This window comes from Cydia strobilella, chromosome 5 (assembly GCF_947568885.1).
Source record: "Cydia strobilella chromosome 5, ilCydStro3.1, whole genome shotgun sequence".
In the NCBI taxonomy this organism is placed as follows: domain Eukaryota; kingdom Metazoa; phylum Arthropoda; class Insecta; order Lepidoptera; family Tortricidae; genus Cydia; species Cydia strobilella.
The window spans coordinates 15,169,619-15,189,517 of record NC_086045.1 but is presented as its reverse complement, the minus strand read 5'-3'; the positions used below and the strand labels follow the sequence as shown (position 1 = coordinate 15,189,517).

At 36.6% G+C, this 19,899-nt stretch overlaps 2 protein-coding genes across 3 annotated transcripts in view; one reads left to right on the top strand and one right to left on the bottom strand.

The window, feature by feature from the left end:
• Positions 1–9,487, bottom strand: part of LOC134741664 (gamma-aminobutyric acid receptor alpha-like) — a 57,965-nt gene extending 48,478 nt beyond the window's left edge. Inside the window, exon 1 of one of the 2 annotated variants that reach the window (XM_063674526.1) lies at positions 9,280–9,487. In XM_063674526.1, the coding sequence (XP_063530596.1) occupies positions 9,280–9,320 (41 nt within the window). In that variant the 5' untranslated portion in view covers positions 9,321–9,487. The remainder of the gene's footprint in view (positions 1–9,279) is intronic. The other variant, XM_063674527.1, reaches the window with a different exon arrangement.
• Positions 9,488–17,740: 8,253 nt separating this feature from the next.
• LOC134741674 (gamma-aminobutyric acid receptor subunit beta-like) overlaps positions 17,741–19,899 on the top strand; it is a 28,172-nt gene continuing 26,013 nt past the window's right edge. The window contains exon 1 of the mRNA XM_063674539.1: positions 17,741–18,029. Coding sequence (XP_063530609.1) covers positions 17,947–18,029 — 83 coding nt within the window. The 5' untranslated portion in view covers positions 17,741–17,946. The remainder of the gene's footprint in view (positions 18,030–19,899) is intronic.

Sequence of the window (19,899 nt, the reverse complement as noted above, 5' to 3'; positions counted from 1 at the left end):
CAATGTTGAAAATAACTTCATTTAGATTTTTTTTTAAATTTCTCAATATTGTAATATTGAAAAATTATACACATGAAAAATATTTAAAAAAAATCTTTAAGTAATTATTTTCAAAATTGCTGTCTTGGGGTTAGATATCAAGATATTACGTACTATTTATGGTACATTGTACAAAAAAAAATCAGTAAGGTACATATATCGTATCTGAAGGATACAATCTTGATATTTTAGAATTTAGACGATCACATGGCCAAATTTTAGGGGTAAATTCTAAGAGGTGTTTAGCATACGATTAGTTTTAATAATAATAGTTGGGGGAAGTGACAGTGGGTTATTGGTTTAAGTACATACAACACGACGAAGAGTGAGGTTCTCGTATTTCAGTCACGCGGTTTTAAAGTGGACAGGGTCCCGAATATTATGTTAAATGGAGAACCACTAAAAAAAACCTCTAAATTTAAGTACTTGGGTCACTGGGTCACGGAGTGCCTCTCGGACGACTTGGACATTGAGAGGGATCGTAGGGCGCTGGCTGTTCGGAGGAATATGTTCTGGTTGGCCCGCAGGTTTGCGCGTTGCAGTAAGGCAAAAATTACCTTATTTAAGGCTTTAATATACTTACGGAAGTAAGTAAGTAATACTTAGCGGGCAGTCAGTGCCTTAAGGGTGCAATATAACAACACGCTCAGGATGCCGTTGGGACTGCCCAGGCATTGCAGCGCATCGGGCATGTTTGCGGAAGCGCGAGTAGACGGCTTCCATGCCATTATTCGGAAGCGGTTCGCCTCCATCATGCGCCGTGTACGCGAGAGTAACAACGGCATTCTGGGCGTGATCGCTAGCAGTTTAGAGGTTTGGACTCCCCTCGAGAAACTGGAATAGCCTTTATGTATTGAGTTGACTCGACGGAATTTTGGCCATTATTAAAATTTATTTTCTAATTGTTTGTAATTGTTAAATTTTTTTATGTGCCTTTTTATTTGTTTTATGACTGAAATTTAAATTTAATTTAATTTTAATATTTTTTTAATGTAGGTACCTATTTATTGTTATTTTAAATGTGCTCGTGATTTTAATGTAATATGGATCTCGTTGTCTACAAAAAAGATGAATTGATTGATTGATAATCAATTGATAATGCATTTATTTATACACTAGCATTTTATTAGTTAGTGTCAGAGGTGATTGTCGGCCGATCAGCCAGTATGCAGGCGCTTGTAACGAAGGTCTGCTTCTTTTCTCTTTTTTTTAATATGGTTGGCCCATGTTAGTCTCCTATCCAAGTGAATACCAAGGTATCTTACACAAGTTTCTAGGGGTAGCTGTTCCCCTCTCAGGTTCACGGCTGGGCAGTTCTCTCTGAAAGCGTGCCGAAGACGTGGCCGTCTGCGGTAAAGTATAAATAAAAGCGCCCAATAAATTTAAAAACTATTCAAATCCATTGCCATCGGTCCAATACGCCACTTCAAACTGTGTTGAGTAAGTATAAGAAAGAGAAAATGACTACCTATCGAGTCGTTTTATCAATCTAGTTCTATGAAGGGCTCCATGGACTAAACACTACCTACTATACCCTACTCAATGGTAGTCTTAGGGAAGTTTAGCCTTTGTCAAACTGTGTCTTTATTACGAGTAGCTAAAGTTCATATTCACAGTAGTGGGTCACGTGGTAAAATTCGTCTTTTTAGGTTGCTGGGTATAATAACACGTGAGGTTGACTTTGATAATGTTATTTTCCAATCTATCAAACATTGTGAGTCAACGGCGGCGGAGTGCAGGACATGAGTGAATGATTGATAAACAACATGAAAAATCTGCTTAACATATTATATTAACTATCCTTGGCTCCTTGTCAACACTTATGAAGATAAATTTCGACTTAGGTTCATAACCGGCCCGATAGTCTGGCGTTTAAGAGCTACCTTCTTCGTGAAAAGTGCCGCTTTCAATGCCAGTAAATCAATAAAATTGTTCTCTATACCAGATCGTAAAGGCTTTATTCTTCTAAAACTAATGAGAATTTCGCATTTTATTTACAAGACTGGCAAAGTAAATTCATGCAAATTTTGAATTGTTTTCTCACGGTAGCGGACTGACGGATGATGGAATTGGCCACATTGACCTCAATTTTGTAGATAAGTTAGTTTTGTAATGTACAATATATTGTAGAATATGTGATAAAATAAATTGTGTGGTTTTAGGAAACCACGATGCAAATGAAACTTTTTTTCGGCTTGTAGGCATTTAACTGAAATTTTTCGAAAAATTATATATCTTAGTAAATATTATGTAGAAAAGGTTTTAATAAAGAGCGGAATGAAAATAACAAAAACATCATAGTAAAGTAACTATTTTTATTGCTTTCAATTTGTTATACAAATATAGTAACTAATAAGAGCAGGTGTAAGTACCAAGTAGGTTGAATCCACAGCTTGCAGCTTCTGACTCTATATCCATTTTCTTTGCAGTAATTAGGAGAATTTTTTTTTTTTTTTTTTTTTATACCACGTCGGTGGCAATCAAGCATACGGCCCGCCTGATGGTAAGCAGTTACCGTAGCCTATGAACGCCTGCAACACCAGAGATATTACACGCGCGTTGCCGACCCTTTAAAAACCTGTACACTCCTTTTTTGAAGAACCCCATACTGTAGCCCCTCGGGAAAACCTCGGCAGGGAGCTCATTCCACAGCCGAAGCGTACGCGGGAGGAAATTCCTCTTAAACCGCACAGTACGCGACCATTTAGGTGCTAGGTGCTTCGGGTAATATCGCCACGCTACGCTCCAGAAATTCTTTAAAATTAACACATGAGTAATGATGTCATGATTCGGGTCCATCTTGTAGCTGAAGAATTTCAGGCATAGCTTTTATCTCTTGTATATATAAGCAGGTGTCTCCATAGATGCGCTCTAGTTCCTCCCACGTGCCTTTAGCGGAATCAAGTCAATCAATCACTATTGTTTGCAGAATGTCATCGGACATGGTTGTCGTGAACAAAATTAAAATTTTATTAACAAAACTTTCGTGAGACCCGTTATTCATATATTTAAAATTAAAATTGCCTTGAGCACTACTAAAATTACCACCAGGTGCTTTAATATTGGGAGGCTAATTTCCCTATTTGAATCATTCTCGTGTTTAATGCTTGCTCCATTTTTATTCGGTTACACTTTAAAATTAATAAAAATAAATAAATAAATATTATAGGGACATTCTTACACAAATTGTCTAAGTCCCACGGTAAGCTCAAGAAGGCTTGTGTTGTGGGTACTCAAACAACGGTATATATAATACTTATACAAATACTTAAATACATATAAAACATCCATGACTCCGGAACAAATAAATCTTCACATAAATAAATGCCCTTACCGGGATTCGAACCCATGGACCATCGGCTTCACAGGCAGGATCACTACCCACTAGGCCAGACGGTCGTCAATTAATAGAGAAAGATAAGCTAATATTTTATCTGTTTACGACAATATGCAACAGTTGCTAGGTTACAACTGCCAGGATGACTACCTATTTGCCATTTACAGTACAATAGAATCTGTAGCGAATGTTATTTCACATTTAGATTATCGAATATATTCTTAAGTTAGTTATTAGTTAGGTCTTGGTTAGGTCCGTACCGAAAATCAGCGGTGCGGCCAGCCGTGGCATTACGCTGAGTTCCTTCCTTCCTTTTTTCGTCCGCTTCTTTTATACACTCTCTTATGTAACCTACCATCATGTGACGTTGTGTGTGTGTGATTCTATTCTAATGTTATCGGATAAGCATGTACGAGTAGATAGGGTAAAATTACTTACAGTTATACTTAAGTTTTCAAAAAACTTCGAAAGACCAAAAACATGTGTCCCCTTCCCCCTCTAACTTTTGAACCGGACGCAAAAATAATGGGAAAAAAATACAAATAATTTCCATTTGTTTGAGCCATTAATGGGTTTTTTCCATAAAACTGGACGATAGTGCTACGAAGGTACGCCCTTTGCTTGTAAATATGGCTTTTTTTATATCGCAAGAAGTTACGAAACCCTCCATTGTGCGTGGCCCGACCCGACACGTACTTGGCCGCTTAGAATCAACAACAGGAAATATTTTCAAAGCATAGGTATAGATGTATTTTTTGTTAATAAAATTGAAATCTTTTCTTGATTATAAAAGAAAATATACGAACATTTATGTTATTACCATTTAAGAAAAACACCCGTACACACGCATTTAAGTAGATGTATGCACAGTATGCTCCACAGCCAAGGCAGCCATGCTGCCAAGTAAATATTGTGCATAAACAGAGCAAGCTGGGTGTTAAACGAACCACGAAAGCTAACTAACCAACGGCACCTGATTGGTCTGCCGCGCGGAGAAGGAGCAGTAGGTTAATATTATATTAATATACGGATGATAGGTTAAATCAATAATATTACCACATAGTTTGAAAGTTTGAGAAATTGTTTGCTCTGCCTACTTGGATAATCTAGACTTCTAATGTTGTCGGATAAGCGTTCGTAAGAGTAAACAGGTTAAAATCAACTTACAAAGTTTTACTAGATATTTAATAAAGGTATCGTATGGCAGTTGGCGCTTCAATAATAGAATAGAATAGAATAGAATAGTTTTTATTCGTAAACACACAGACAATAGACATACATTAAAAGAACATAGTGAAAATAAAGTGTCACCGCATTAGTATCAAGTGATACTAATGCGGTGCTACGCGAAGTAAGCGCCGACCGCCATAAGGTACCTTTACCCATGGAACGTCGCAATGAAAGCCATTAAAATACGAATGTGGGTTTAGGTGGGGTTGCCTCGGTTTGCTCGTTTCATAGTAGATCACATGAGTGTTTTGATGCCTTATTATGTACAGTTACATACACATTGCTTTACCTATGACCGAAAAAACCCTTTTTTAGTAATATAGCGTTTTCGCGCGTTAAAACTAGGTAGTTAAAGCTCTCTATGATGTTTTCGGGGATCTTAATTCGATACCTCGTAAGTATACTGAGGCAAGTGTCCATTTTATAATTTTGCGTTTTTTACATATTTATTATTAAAATATCCTTACAGAAAAGAAATGCTACTAGAATAGCGGGTTAGGTTAGGTTAGAACATTACATCAGTTTTGTTACCAAAACGACTATTATTTTCGTAGTCGACATCTAGCGTCAAGTAGCGGAATGATCAGTACTGCTATTCGACAATAGATGCAGCGGCGAACGGAAATACTAATGTTCAACGATTTTCAGTTAATATTATAACCGGATTAACTGGAACTCTATTTTCAACTTCTTCTGCTTATAATATTAGTTATAAGTTGCTGAGCATTACTTATGGGTGAAAATACGGTAAATAAGGAATTGAATGAAGGCAGGCACAAAGAGGCAGTTTGGTTTATCCATTTTATAAGTTAAACCATTTAACATATTTATTTATTTTTAGTATGTTAGTCCCGCGCGTTACGTACAATTTTAAATTTAAAAACATTTACCCATATTTTTTTTACTTTTATATAGAGTATTTCATAACAAAATCCGAAGGTTACTGAAGAAGTAGCCTTATTAGTAATTGCAGGAATTTTGTGAATTATTTACATTTAGAGGGGAAAGACCACGAACCATATCATATACAGGCATTCATCACCAAGTGTCTAAATATGAAATCCGATGAGGCCACGGAGAATATTTTACGATCGCCATACTAGGAAGCACCACGCAAACACACACACACACACACACACACAGTGTTGATAGTTAATAATAGTGTCATAACTGTAATCAAATTGTAAATAATATATCTAGTTGTCTAAGCATGCTCTATGGAGTAACTAAAGTTACTTATTTGTTTATTTTGTTTAAAATAGTAAAAAGCTTTACAAAAGTATGTTTGTAAACCTCATACAACTCATATATAAAGCCAGGGAAGAGCGGTGCCTCCAAACACAGGCATTTATTTGCTTACCGGGTGGCTTCATCCCCTGCATCATATACATGTATGTTTTTATAAAATAAATAAATAAGTATTACAGGACATTCTTACACAAATTGACTAAGTTCCACGGCAAGCCCAAGGAGGCTTGAGTAATGGGTACTCAGTCGACGATATATATAATATATTAATACTTAAATACATAGAAAAATATCTGTGCACACCACACAAATAAATGCCCTTACCGGGATTCGAACCCAGGATCATCGGCTTCACAGGCAGGGTCACTACCCACTAGGCCAGACCGGTCATCGTTAAAATATTTTTTTTATTCAGTAGATCCTAGGAAGTGATTCGAACCCACAAGTTGATGTCAAACTGATCTCATTTGTTATCATTCACCGATGCAACTCGCTTTAATTTCACAGATTTTTAAATTTTAGACTTTTGTTATCATGTTTCTCGATTTCTGGAAGGCGGCTGTACCTACCTACCGAATTGGAACATAGGTATATTTTTTCCTCAGTAACTCACTACTCACACTAACAAGGATAAGTACCTCGTGGCTTAAAAAAAATGCAAAATTCGATTTTGTTGCGAGCGTAAGACAATAGGACCTTGAACTAAGTTTAGGCTTAGGTAAAAAAATACCGTCGGGTCAAGACAAGTATTTTAAACAAACCAATGCAGTTTTTACGTTTTTCCAACCAAATTATTGTGTTTAGGTACGTCCCTATTAATATTATAAATGCGAAAGTAACTTTGTCTTCCTTTAAGCCTAAACTGCTGAACCGATTTAGATGAAATTTGGCAAGGAGATACTTAGTTTGGAAGGGACATAATATATCATCATCATCGACAAACCTACTACGCAGACGAAGCCGCGGACAGAATGTTGTAAATGATAAAATTAAACCATGTCCATCCGCACAGCTTAAGATTTGTAAAGTAAGACGTGTCAAATTTAATAGTACGGTGGTTTTTGGTCTAGACTAGAAGTCTTCTGGAAATCGATTTTCGCTCATGTCGTCGCAAATGGGGACATACTTGGTATCAGTGAATTCAGTGTGATGTCCTGAACACAAATATATGTGATGACAAGCGCGAAAGTGGTGGGGGTAGTTGCTGTGACGTCAAAAAGTCGGCAGTACAGTTTTTTACTTTATTTTTAAATCATACCATGTGGGGTATCAAATGAAAGGGCTTTGTGAGTAGATCACAAATATATAACATACTGTAATATTTTCACTACTTCGTCTAACAAATTATTAGAAAACGTTCAAAAATTTCACAACCCACAGTTGACTTTGAACTGCTCTAAATTGAAAATGACTGAATGAATCATTCCAAAATACATACCAAGTGACTGTGAATATGCTCTATATACCGTTAAAAAATAATGAACCAGATATAACCAAAAATTAGAAAAGTACATCAAGTTGAAAAAAAGTATAATTTCCTGTTACATTAAACTGCAACTATTATTAAAACAAACAAAAAACCAGACTATTTACATACATTTTTGAAATGGTCTTTTCACTAGCTTTCATTTGGTACCCATATTGCTATAGTAAGAAAAAAAAAACAACCCCCCCCTCCCTTTTTCATTAGCGGGCGCCATTTTCAAAATTTATATTTTCAAAAATTTTAACGTTATATAGAGGATATTCACAGTCACTTGGTATGTATTTTGGAATGATCCATTCAGTCATTATCAATTTAGAGCAGTTCAAAGTCAACTGTGGATTGTGATTTTTTTTAACGTTTTCTAATAATTTGTTAGACAAAGTAGTGAAAATGTTACAGTATGTTATATATATGTGATCTACTCACAAAGCCCTTTCATTTGATACCCCACATGGTATGATTAAATAAAAAAAGAAAAAAACTTTGTACTGCCGACTTTTTGACGTCACAGCAACTACCCCCACCACTTTCGCGCTTGTCCTCTCCTATATTTGTGTTTAGGACATCACACTGAATGCACTTGATACCAAATATGTCCATATTTGCGACGACATGAGCGAAAAGTAACCTAATGCCTGTTTCGCCAACCCTCTATAATTAAAATCGGTTGTTTTGCCGTGAATAAGTCACAGACCGCGCCGTGAATACGTGAGTCACGTTTTAAGACTACAAATATTAACGTTTCCGTCCCTTTACATACTTGAAACTGCAGTCTTCGTCAAAGCAAACTTAACCTTATCTAGAACGGTCTCAGAGGTCTTTCCTAGAAGTACCAGGTATGGTAAAAAGTGTAAAAACCTATTTACAGAACGCGCAAACACCGTGCTAATACGCAAAAGCGTATTTTGTTTAGCGAGCAAAATCTATAATAAATTGCCAGATAGAATTAAATCTACTCCTTTTACTTTTACTAACTTTTTAGAGCATTCTTTCCTGGCCTAATGTTTTGAGGGATCTTTTTCAGAATCATTGTCAATCCAACTATTTAAGAAAAAGCTGACAAATTTACCTATCGACAAATGTTTTTATTCAATCTCGGATTTCTTTACATGCTTAACATTATAGTTAACTAAAAATGTAAATATACATATACAAAAAATTCCTTGACATGTAAATTAATTTAAATTTTTTAAATGTATATTTGAAATGTTTTTATTTTATTTTATTTTTACGATAAATCTTGTTAGTTAAGTTATTTTATTATATAAATTATTTTAAGAACATGTTTTTGTACGCCAAAACGCAAAACACAGTGATACCAAATTTATTATTTTATACACCACTGAAACAGTTTTACCTATGTTTTACAAATAAACACTGACTATTGACTATTGACAATATTATGCATGGATTATTTGTGTAGTGAATGAACATAAGTTTACAAATAATTTAATGAAGTTGCAATCCTCTTGTACCACATCGCAACTGCTATACGAGTACTCGGACAGTAGCTGTGATTTTCGTAAAGTATTAAATTAGCATTCTATTGTATGTTTGTTGCGGAAAATATGGAAGATTAATTTGTTAAAAGTATCCTTGACATTAAGGCCCACTTACACCATCCCACTAACCCGGGGTCAAGCAGTTAAGTCGTAAACCCAGTGTGAAATTGTAATAGTAACCATGGTAACTCCAGGTTTAACTGGTTAACCCCGGGTTAGTGGAATGGTGAAAGTGGCGCTACATCCTTCAACATTACGTTGTTACGATAAGAAATTAGAACTATAAAAAGAGTGAACCGCAATTACACATTGTAAGGTCTCTTGAAGACGTATGCAACTTTGTTCACAGAGCCACACATACCTATATGTGTGGCTATATATATATGTATATATCTACGTACTTATATTTTTCGAGTTTACTTAGTGATTAAACTTACCTTAAAAATAAAAAACCGCCAACCAGCACAGCCACAAACATGACTTAAAAGTTTCTATATAATTTGACAAGTTATTAGGAAAGTGGTTATAGTTGCCGCGTGTTTATATCGCTTAAGGGCGCGTTGGGCATTTGCGGCTCCGAGACGTGCGACGCAGATGTTCGTATAGACTTGCAGCATCCCGCCGAGAGCTGCCGAACCGCGCATGCGTCGACTCCGCAAAAATACCACCGCCAACCGCGACCGTGTGGTTCGCCGAAACCTGTTCATTGAAACAGGTGTTTTCGAAACTTGAAGGTTCTAAAGAACACACAATCATTTGGATATATTTGAATCCTTTTTAATTACTGTATTGTAACGAAGCTAATTAGGTAAAAAGTTTACAATAGTTCTTTGTTTTACAATAGGGCAAAGTTGTTGTTTAACCGCTCGTGCTAATATTGATACCCGAGCAAGCGAGAGATTCCAAAATTGAACCACCAGCGTATCGAGTTCTCAATTTTTAATATAAAGATGGATATAACTCCGTAATAGATGGATACAGTCTTAGGAAAAAACGTGCCTCGAAAATCAAGAAAATTTGATTCTCGATCAGATGGAGCCTTTAGCCTACTCTCGTATAGATGGCGTTGACGGTTTCGTTTGTTATTTAACAATTTTAACGCATATCAGTGAAAAAACATGGGTCAAAATAATATAAAAATAATTAATGCAAATAAAGAAAATCATTTATCCATATATAAATACATTTTTTGATAATTTTATTTTTAGTTTTAATCGTGTGTCGATAGATGGCAGTGAATTTAATGTGGCTACAAAATTTACTATGACAGTACCGCTCTATCCTATTATATCCTCTTTGATTATTTTAAGTTAGGAGCATTTAAATAATTTGTGTGAAATCTGTTTTTCGCTCCTAATTTTCATCATAATCATAAAATCGGATATTCAAACGTAGGGGCATAGCTATGGTTAATATACATCCAATTACGAAATAGTACATTTTCATATTGTCAATATATCCAGAGAGGAAAATGAGGACTACGTTTGTATAGAGAAACGGCCGTCCCCTTTCCTCTTAATGGAAACTGAATTAATTTCAATACTTGATTCTGCGTTACAGGAGACTTGATATAAGTCGTAGTTCATTACCATCAACGCAATACAAATTTATTTTACGAGGATACAGTACTTATTATGTTTGAAATACGGGTAAGATCGCTAACTGCGTAGGTGTAAGCGGGGGAATGGGAACATCTCACTTCCATCGCTCGATATGGTTACGTATTTCACAAATTATATAAATGTTATTGTAACTGTCATTATGGTTAACCGCCTACTTCATCATTTATCTCGGCTATCCGCTTGTTCTTAATAAATGCCACCCAATAAAATGAATGCGCGAAAATTCCTTTGTATTAAAAATATTGCAAGTTCTCTTAGTTTATACATATATTGTATGTCACAATCCCTAAATGAAAATGTGATGTAAGTTATTTTTATTTTCTCGTTTAGCTGGACTTAAACCTCTCTGGTTTGGAAGAATTACGTATTTACAGTACTTCAGAAAATAACCTGAAAATCACGAAATTAATCTCAATTATGCTACATTTTCCCGCGCCGATTATTTTTAAACTTGGTAAAACATAACCCTTTAGTGCCGTAATATTACAGTCAGTTTGATGCGTGTTAAAAGGTGGCCTGGAACGGCAATCTTATTTAACTGATCCAAGTAACTTAATTTAATTATACATTTTTATTGCCTAAATATGTAATTTTATTCGCACTATACGAATAGAAATAAACCGATCTTCCTACGCCAATGATATTATGATCTCTTTGGTATGAACAAGATGCGTTGCGAATAATAACATATCGGTGACAGATTTTTCAAATGTGAATATTTATCACTCCAAAACACAGGCCCCTAGCGTATTAGTTTGAGCTCTTGCACGACATGTAAAACGGCGCAGAGAACAATCGCGGGCAAATGGCGTGATCCCTAAAGACCGGGCTGATTGCTCCGCCTCTGCCTGGACTCCAAGGTAATGGGATTCGAATCCGCTGACTGATCACTCGTGAACACTCTAATTGCTTGCAATATATTTGAGATTGAATAACTTGGCGAACAACTCGGAGTGCTTGGGTAACGGAAGGGATGTTAATTAAATGCCTGAATTAGATTTGTGATAGTCGTGTTTATGAAACCTCAGTACGGACTTGGCTTGTTTTGAATTCGCATGTTTGTCTTTTTAATTCTGTATGAAATACAACAAACAATGCACAGTCCTTATAAATACACAATTATATTAATAGGACTAATAGAATTTTCATCGAAGCAATTAAACGAATGAAATGAATTATCCCATTATTATTTAACAACGGCGATAAAGAATCCGAAGGCACGTATTCCATACGTTACGTCTTACGTACGTTTATCATATATTTTATCTTTTTCTAATAATAGGATCGCGAAGCGTTCATTATTTTTATACTGGATCAGTATTCTTAGCGCCATTTTGTTAACTTACAGGCCAATTCTAGTTTTTAGCTATTAGATCTGTTTCTAATATGATACTGATATGTCACTGCTGTCAGTGTCAAAAATGACGTTTTTGGTTGAAGAAATGCAGGTTTATGCCGTCAAGCTAGTCGATGAGAAATTCACAACAAAGTTATCGGGAATTACGTAGCAATCAAGGTACTGGCAGCGTAGCTCCGCTACGCTCGTAGCGGGAGCTACGTAGCTACGGCGCTCCAAAGTGCGTGGGAATGGGCCCGTAATGTAAAAATAATTTTGTATGTAAATTGCATTTGGAAGCTCTTGGAAAACATTTGTAACCTTACTACTGCTCTTTGTTACGAATATGAGTGCTGTAATAAGACCCGTAGCATCTACACGACCGCGAAATAAATGAAGAAGATAAATTCATGCAAAATAGCACCAAAATATTCATAAATGCTCAATTTGATTACGTGAGCAACCTACATTAGTTTGAAGGCAAATTAGAAATGTCAAGTGTCACGATATAAAAAATAAAACAAGCTAAAAAATAAAAAACATATTATTTATACTACCTTAATGGATGGTATGAATTATGTAAGGTATGGTTCGGTAGGTGTTGTAGTGATGAACGCGGCATCGGTCGGCTTATGAAACAATTTGGAGCGAGATGCGCGTCCGGAGAGCACTCCTATGCTACCACGGGATCTCGACTTAAAAACAAATGTAGCAATTGGAAATTGATGAACAGAATTAATTAAACTAAGGCTACAAAAACATATAATGATCACCAAAAATACTAAATAGTACCCTAAATAAAAAAATCTGTCTTATCAAAAAAAATACTAAACACCAAAAAAATAAGGTCTAAAATTACAAAAGAACCAGCTGTTTTAATCACGACTACACTTCGAATTGTATGCAAACACCAAATGAATTATCACCAAATATAATTGATGATCCCCAAATATAACTATTGATCACCAAATCTTGAAGAGCAAATTAATGCTATATTTTCACCTAAATAAACCACTATGATTACCAACAAACGCAAACATATTACCAAATAAAGTAAAATTATGCCAAAATTACTGGCTCCTCCCGCTCAATCCCCCGTACACCGCACCGCACGCTCCGCGCTCGCCTGACCCAATCCTCAATTCAGTCACGCGCGACCTTTACAGAAAAGAAATGCTACTAGAAAAGTGGGTTAGGTTAGGTTAGAACTGCGATCCTCACATAACCGAACTGCTACTAGAAAAATGGGTTAGTTTAGGTTAGAACTGCGATCCTCACAGAACCGAACTGCTACTAGAAAAATGGGTTAATAATGCAAAGGGATATTGTGTATATTGTTTCAACGAATTAGATACTCTCTAATAAATATTAAATGACTTTGTTATCTCTATACGTCTTACTAACTCTATGTGCTTTATTGTGTAAAAAAACGGAGCACTCGATTCTTACAAATAAAATAAAAAAAACAGGTTACCCCTCTCAACCCCCTAAATTACCCCCTAAAATAAGAAATAAGCGGTTTTGACTTATTTACAATATTAGTGGTGGTAATTGCTATAACTGTTTCAAATTTTAGGTATCTATGTCAAACGGTCTCTGAGAAAAACGCATTTAACTGATTTGCAAGACCTAAGTGATCCCATAAGTGTTCCGTTTGTCAAAACAAAGTTTTGCACGGAACACTAAAATAGTTATTTGTTATACAAGGGTGTAAAGTTGTATTTTACCCGCGAGTGTTTCAACACACGAGAAGTAAAATACATTTGCGCCCGTGTGTAACACAAAACTTTTCACCTCACTATAGCGAGGAAAGTGCAACATCCACAGGCGATAGATCATCTTCATCACTGGAATCACTCATTTCTTTACGATATTATAACAGAAAACTCTGGAAGTTGTGTATTTTTACGCGAGTCGGTGAGAAAAGGTTTTAAGTAAAAAAATTTTTGACAATGTTGACATTTCTGATGTATGAAATGTCAACGATGCGTTTTGAAATTGCATCGACTCAACTTGTGCGTTCAGAATTATATTTAACATCATTATAAAAAAAACAAACGTTTCTTATGGAATTTTAAGGTTTATGACTTAAAAGCATTAAATAAAGCTAAATTTGGTACTTTTTATTAGATTCTCAAACCATTTATTTAATGATAATTAATATCGAACGAACCATTATCATGAGCGTTTTACGTTTTGTTATCTGTCAAGCTACTTAAACACGCTCCATCGAAGGTCAAATTACTTTCCCCACTAGTGGATAAAACGCGTTTTTCCCCGCTTGTATTGAAGGATAAACGACAACTTTCCGAGCTAGTGAGGGGAAAATACATATGCACCATACTAGGGTCTTCATGACGGATCCGAAATGTATGGGAAGATCCGCGGATCCGGATCCAGATAAGGATAATTTCATACATTTCGGATCCGAATTGCAAATCCTACACCATACCTATCTATCTAAAAAACGTTATTAATCAGTATTTTTAGTAGATAAGAATTTTTAATTTTCAACGTATCGCTATCAATACCTATCTCTGTTACCAGAGTGCCGATTTTGTCCCTATACCCGTCTTTTTGCGACACTCGTATCCGATACCGGATGTAGGCATGTTTGTAAGCCTTAGGACCAGTTGCTTCACCCATAATTAGTGGTCTGATCAACATCATCAGCAGTCATTGAACTATGAAATGTCTCATACAATAAAATTTGACGAACATTTTACGGTGACAGGCGGTTTTTGGTGCTGCCGACCCTTAGTATACATATATACCTACCTACCTAAAAGCAATAAAAGCACATCAAACTAATATGTTTTATATCTAGGTATCTATCTATTCCCATTCCTTTAGACATTATTGACATTCCTTCTCTATTTAAGTCCGATTGACTGTGGTGTGGCAATTTATAGTTAAATGAAGTTTGGTAGCATAAATGAAATCCCAGCATTATTTGAGCTCACTAGTTATTTAGATATTTTAATGTCTACAGTACTTCACTGGCAATGCGGAGTTATTAATTTCAAATAGCAAGATTCTAAAATAAGGTACTATCGTAAAATATGATCACTTGAGCATGTTTAGTGAAATTCAATAGCGATTAATCATATTTAACTATTTAATGGAAGTGAACGGTTTGGAACTTTTACTCATCTTGTATATAGATATGTATATACTTTGAGGGCTCTAATTTTCCCACTAGTAGTCCATAGTAAGAGAGCCAACGGACAGCGTATAAAGCACGTTTCTTTTAAATCACTATCATTAGGGCAATGTCGCGGCCCAACAAACCGGGGCACCATTACGAAAGCTTCGGCCCTTGCTCTACTCACTATTTCTCACGTCAGCTGTCTTAAGCACCGCCCATTTCTGTTACGTTCATACGCTGACAAGAAGCAAAAGAGCTATCGTGCGCTGTCGATTGCGATGAGAATCGAAAAGGATTTATATATTGGCAACATTAGGCCAGAAAACATTTATAAAAACAAAATCGCGACAACTATATCTAAGGTAGGTAGTCATTTTACAATGGATTCTATTTTTATAATATAATTTAATTATTTATGTTTTTATATTTTTATGTTTGTTAGAAATAAAATCAAGAATTATATAATGGATTATGTCCGGTTGGATTGAACCTTGTAATAATTGTTTATATTTTTGTTTAAATATTCCGTTTTGCCACCGTATTTTGGCAAGGTATTAATTTACTTTGTCGTTAAACGCTAATAATGTTAACTATATAGGTAGTCTTTCTATCTATGTTATATGAATTTAAAATTTCTTTTAACGGGATACAATTTAAGACAACGGGGACGATTTTGGGCCCTTCAAAAACCATTATACATTCTAAGCATATCAATAATTATTTAACGGAGGTCATAAGGTAGTAAAATAGATAAATGCTATTTGTATACTGGTCGAATTGGACGTACATAAATTTAAAAATTATGCAAAGTATTTTCGAAGGCATTTTCTGACAGAAGTCATGCACATTCAAACGGCATGTTCATACAGCATCCCACGATTCGTGTGGATGCTGAATGCTGCAAGCTGCAAGCGTGTTTATCGCGAAGCAGTGCAATCTGGCGGCGGACGCGCGGCCGGCATCGGAAAATAACTTCCGCAGGCACCGCGGTGCACGTGTGCCACTTTGCCAGCATCGCACCTACAGACGTTCCTCTGACAACCAACTCAACCTTGCTCCCAGTCACGCAAGAATAAATTCTAAACCGACACGCCTAAGGACTCTGTCTCTTCTGATTTACATTGGCGGACCTATGGTGCGCATCACGTTGTGCACTCTTCCGCTGTAATTACAACACCTACTCAACGCTGTGTTGTGTAACGAACGTGGGAACTTTGGAAAGTGAAATTTTCTTTGAGCGTGTCGTTTAGCGCGAGATAAAGATAATAAATGCAATTTGAGAATAGAGGTGGCTGTGGAAATAAGAAATGTGCAATAAATATTTAAACGTAAAAGGGAGCGACCCTACATTTGATCTAGGGCTTAATAGCCTTTAGATTTATAAGGACACATTTACTGTATACCTATTTACTTGCATGGGTTATCTTGTGACCGGGATCTGCAATAAGGTTACATAAATTGGTAACTATATGAATCGTTTTAGGGTTCCGTACCAAAAAGGTAAAAAGGAACTATAGTTCGACTCTGTCCGTCCGTCTGTCTGTAACATCGCTAAATTTTATTCACTATGGAAAATGCCCATTATGAGGAGGGAGCAAAATTTCAGTCTAGTTAGTGCAATCAGTCAACGCAGGGCAGCTTGTGGCGAGCTGTTGGGGAGTAGCGACTGCACGTACCCGAGTGCTCCTGGGGAGTTCTGTCACCCGAGAGATGGGTGGGTGGTACAGGATTCTCTGCCTTTAACTTGCCTTAGCCGGCCGGCCAGAGTGGAGTCGCGAGAGCTGCGTTCTCGAGAGTAGATGATGGAAACGTAAGTGGCGGGTTGGCTATAATATATTATCACCCCTCACACCGGGATTGTCCTTGAGCCATCCTAGATGTCGCTCTTTGTGGGGGGGCCCACCTCGTGGGGGCGAGTCACGGTCTGCCGTTAAAAAAATTGTATACCGTTTTCTTAGGCAGGCATCCGGTTTTATATCTTATATCCCAGTCCCAGTGTTTATTTATTTAGTCCATCGCTTTCATTTAATAGCCTAGTTCATTTTAGATTTCATCAACAGTCAATAGTCCTTGCACCCTGGCGGGTGCTGCCATTGCGTGAGTCCCATGACGGGCAATGACAGCATCCGCTCGGTGTACCCCTTACATTTCATTAAAGTGTCAAAAGGGACTCTACGTGTTGACTTCGGCTCCGTGAACTCCTTCCAAATGTACGAAACACCATTGTTCCGTGATGGGGAAGATATATTTATGTACGTATATATATTTATTCAAAGACCAACTGAGATCATTATTGTTAGTAGGTACAAATAAAACTTAAATATCTTTACATAATTAATACAAAATTAAATAACTAACTTAATATATTAATTAATATATATAACGTATATGTACCTATATATGAATTTAAATAGGTAAGTACGGCATATAAAAATTCCAACTCACGAAGATTCAGATCTCAGATCATGCTGTATTCAACAAGGCATGCACAGAAACTAGAGTGATTGATTGATACCCAAACCTTACAAACTTGTTGAAGAACTTCAAACAAACTGTAGCGAACGAAGGCAAAAATGGAACATCTGCCTTCTAATTGGACATAGAGTTAGCGGGTTACACGGCAACTTTGGTTGGTCGAGGATCAGCGCAAGCGCGAGGCCACTCCGCGCGCCGCCACCGCCGCGGCCGCTCCTTGGAATTGCGAGACGACGCTGTCCGTCGGAACAAACTTATACACGACGCGTTTACAATTACGATAGCGTCTTGTTATAGGGACATAAAAATGTCGATTGTCAGATTGTGTTTTAGAACGGCACATTAAACATACCATAAGATTAGGAGCCGCGCTTTTTATAACAAAATGTATACGTAAAGTTCAGAACATTTTGAAACCTTAATTAGTTTGATTCATTGGATTGAATTATCTGGTTTCGCGCGGTGGTTGTAAAGGGAAGTGCAGCATGTGAGGTGTCGTGATGTACGCCGCGCCAGCCGCGCGATGAGGCCGCGCCGCCAGCGTCTCGCGCCAGCCCTTGCCCTGGCGCGGTTGCTACCGCTAGTCTTCTCGCTCGTGCGAGCACAGTGAGTACATTTCCTTGTATCCTCTTTCGTCAGTAAAAACACAATGGTCAAGTTCAGCCTACGTTGTATTGTATCTTACGCGTAATACGTCAGTAGTTGTTTTTGGCCTCGGCCGAAAAAAAATCGCTTTGGCTAAAGCCTGGCGTAGCGTTACGAGTGTAGTTTAGAAGTAAATTAAACTATGGGGACACGAGGAACTTTTTCACGCACCTACATATTTATTATCTATGTTGTTTCATTATTTATCGTGTAGTTAGTATAAGATAAAGCAGGTATGCCCGAGTTGAATATTCGGCACCGCAAAGACATTCCGCGGCCGCCGACACCGCATGCCGAACCTCAACTATGCAAGCCTTTACACTTTGCAAACTTACACGGGTAAAACACATCTAAAAGTTTAATAATTTTAAAAATATGAAAAATACCACTACACCTACTTATTCTAAGAATACCACTACACCTAATTATTCTAAGAATACCACTACACCTACTTATTCTAAGAATACCACTACACCTACTTATTCTAAGAATAGTTGAAAGAAACGTCTACATAGGTACAGTTAGATTCCATAAGTAGAGAAACTTAACTAAAGAAAAATATATTAAGTACCTATTTTATTCTTATTTTTGACCGAAAAGGGCCACGGACCATATATATATATATGAGATAAATAGACGACGAATAAAAAAAACTAGACCTAATCGTTTTGTGTCTGCAATACGGCCACTTGGGCACCAACATTTTTAAAGGAAACTTAATGTTATTATTTTTAGTTAAGATTGAATCTCCAAAAATCATAAATTTTGAGATGTGGCCCTATAGCAGGCAGGGGACGTAATATGGTCCAATTTAGGCACCATCAATTTTACAGTGCATGGTGTTTTAATTCGGCTATTTAATATTCTCAGATTATAAGGAAACTCGCAGACACAGATTATCTCTCGGTCATGGAAACAATCTCGAAAATAGTAAATGAAATGCTTCCGCAACAGTTTATATTTAAATTGGCAATTTGATCAAATCCCGAGCTGGTAAACCAAGTGAGTAACTGGCTTAGCAGCCGTCACTAGACTTAATTTAATACCAGATTGGGGAATCGCCATGCTAAATGGTAATCTTGCTCGCTGCCCACTAAGAGCTCTTTTGATTAATTCAATAGCTGCCTTCAATTTAATTATGGAAATGCCTGGTATGGAAATTAAAATTTTCTAACATTATGGTATATAGCATAGCTAATAAATAGATATTTACGGCCTATAATAATATTTATATGAACCTATCCATCAGCTGTGCTTCAATGAATTGGGATTTTTATCGTTTACTATAAATACAACGTTTCTTTTGGTACCTATTACATTATTATTTAAAAATTACACATGTGTATAATTAATGCTTTAATAAGGTACACATTTCGTCCTGGAAGCTCGACATAAAGCATATGGTTTAGACAAAATTTACTCAATTCTCCCGAGTAACAAAAACGACTTCGGACAAATACTACAAGAAAATTTACGTTGTGTGAATAAAACGATATTGCACAAAAAAAAACGTACTATACGAACCGCAGTTACACATGATTCGTAAAGCAAACATCTGGGCATAGTCTGGGTGGGTGACGACCGGTATGGCCTAGTGGGTAGTGACCCTGCCTGTGAAGCCGATGGTCCTGGGTTCGAATCCCGGTAAGGGCATTTATTTGTGTGATGAGCACAGATATTTGTTCCTGAGTCATGGATGTTTTCTATGTATTTAAATATTTATATATTATATATATCGTTGTCTGAGTACCCATAACACAAGCCTCCTTGGGCTTACCGTGGGACTTAGTCAATCTGTGTAAGAATGTCCTATAAAATTAATTTATTTATT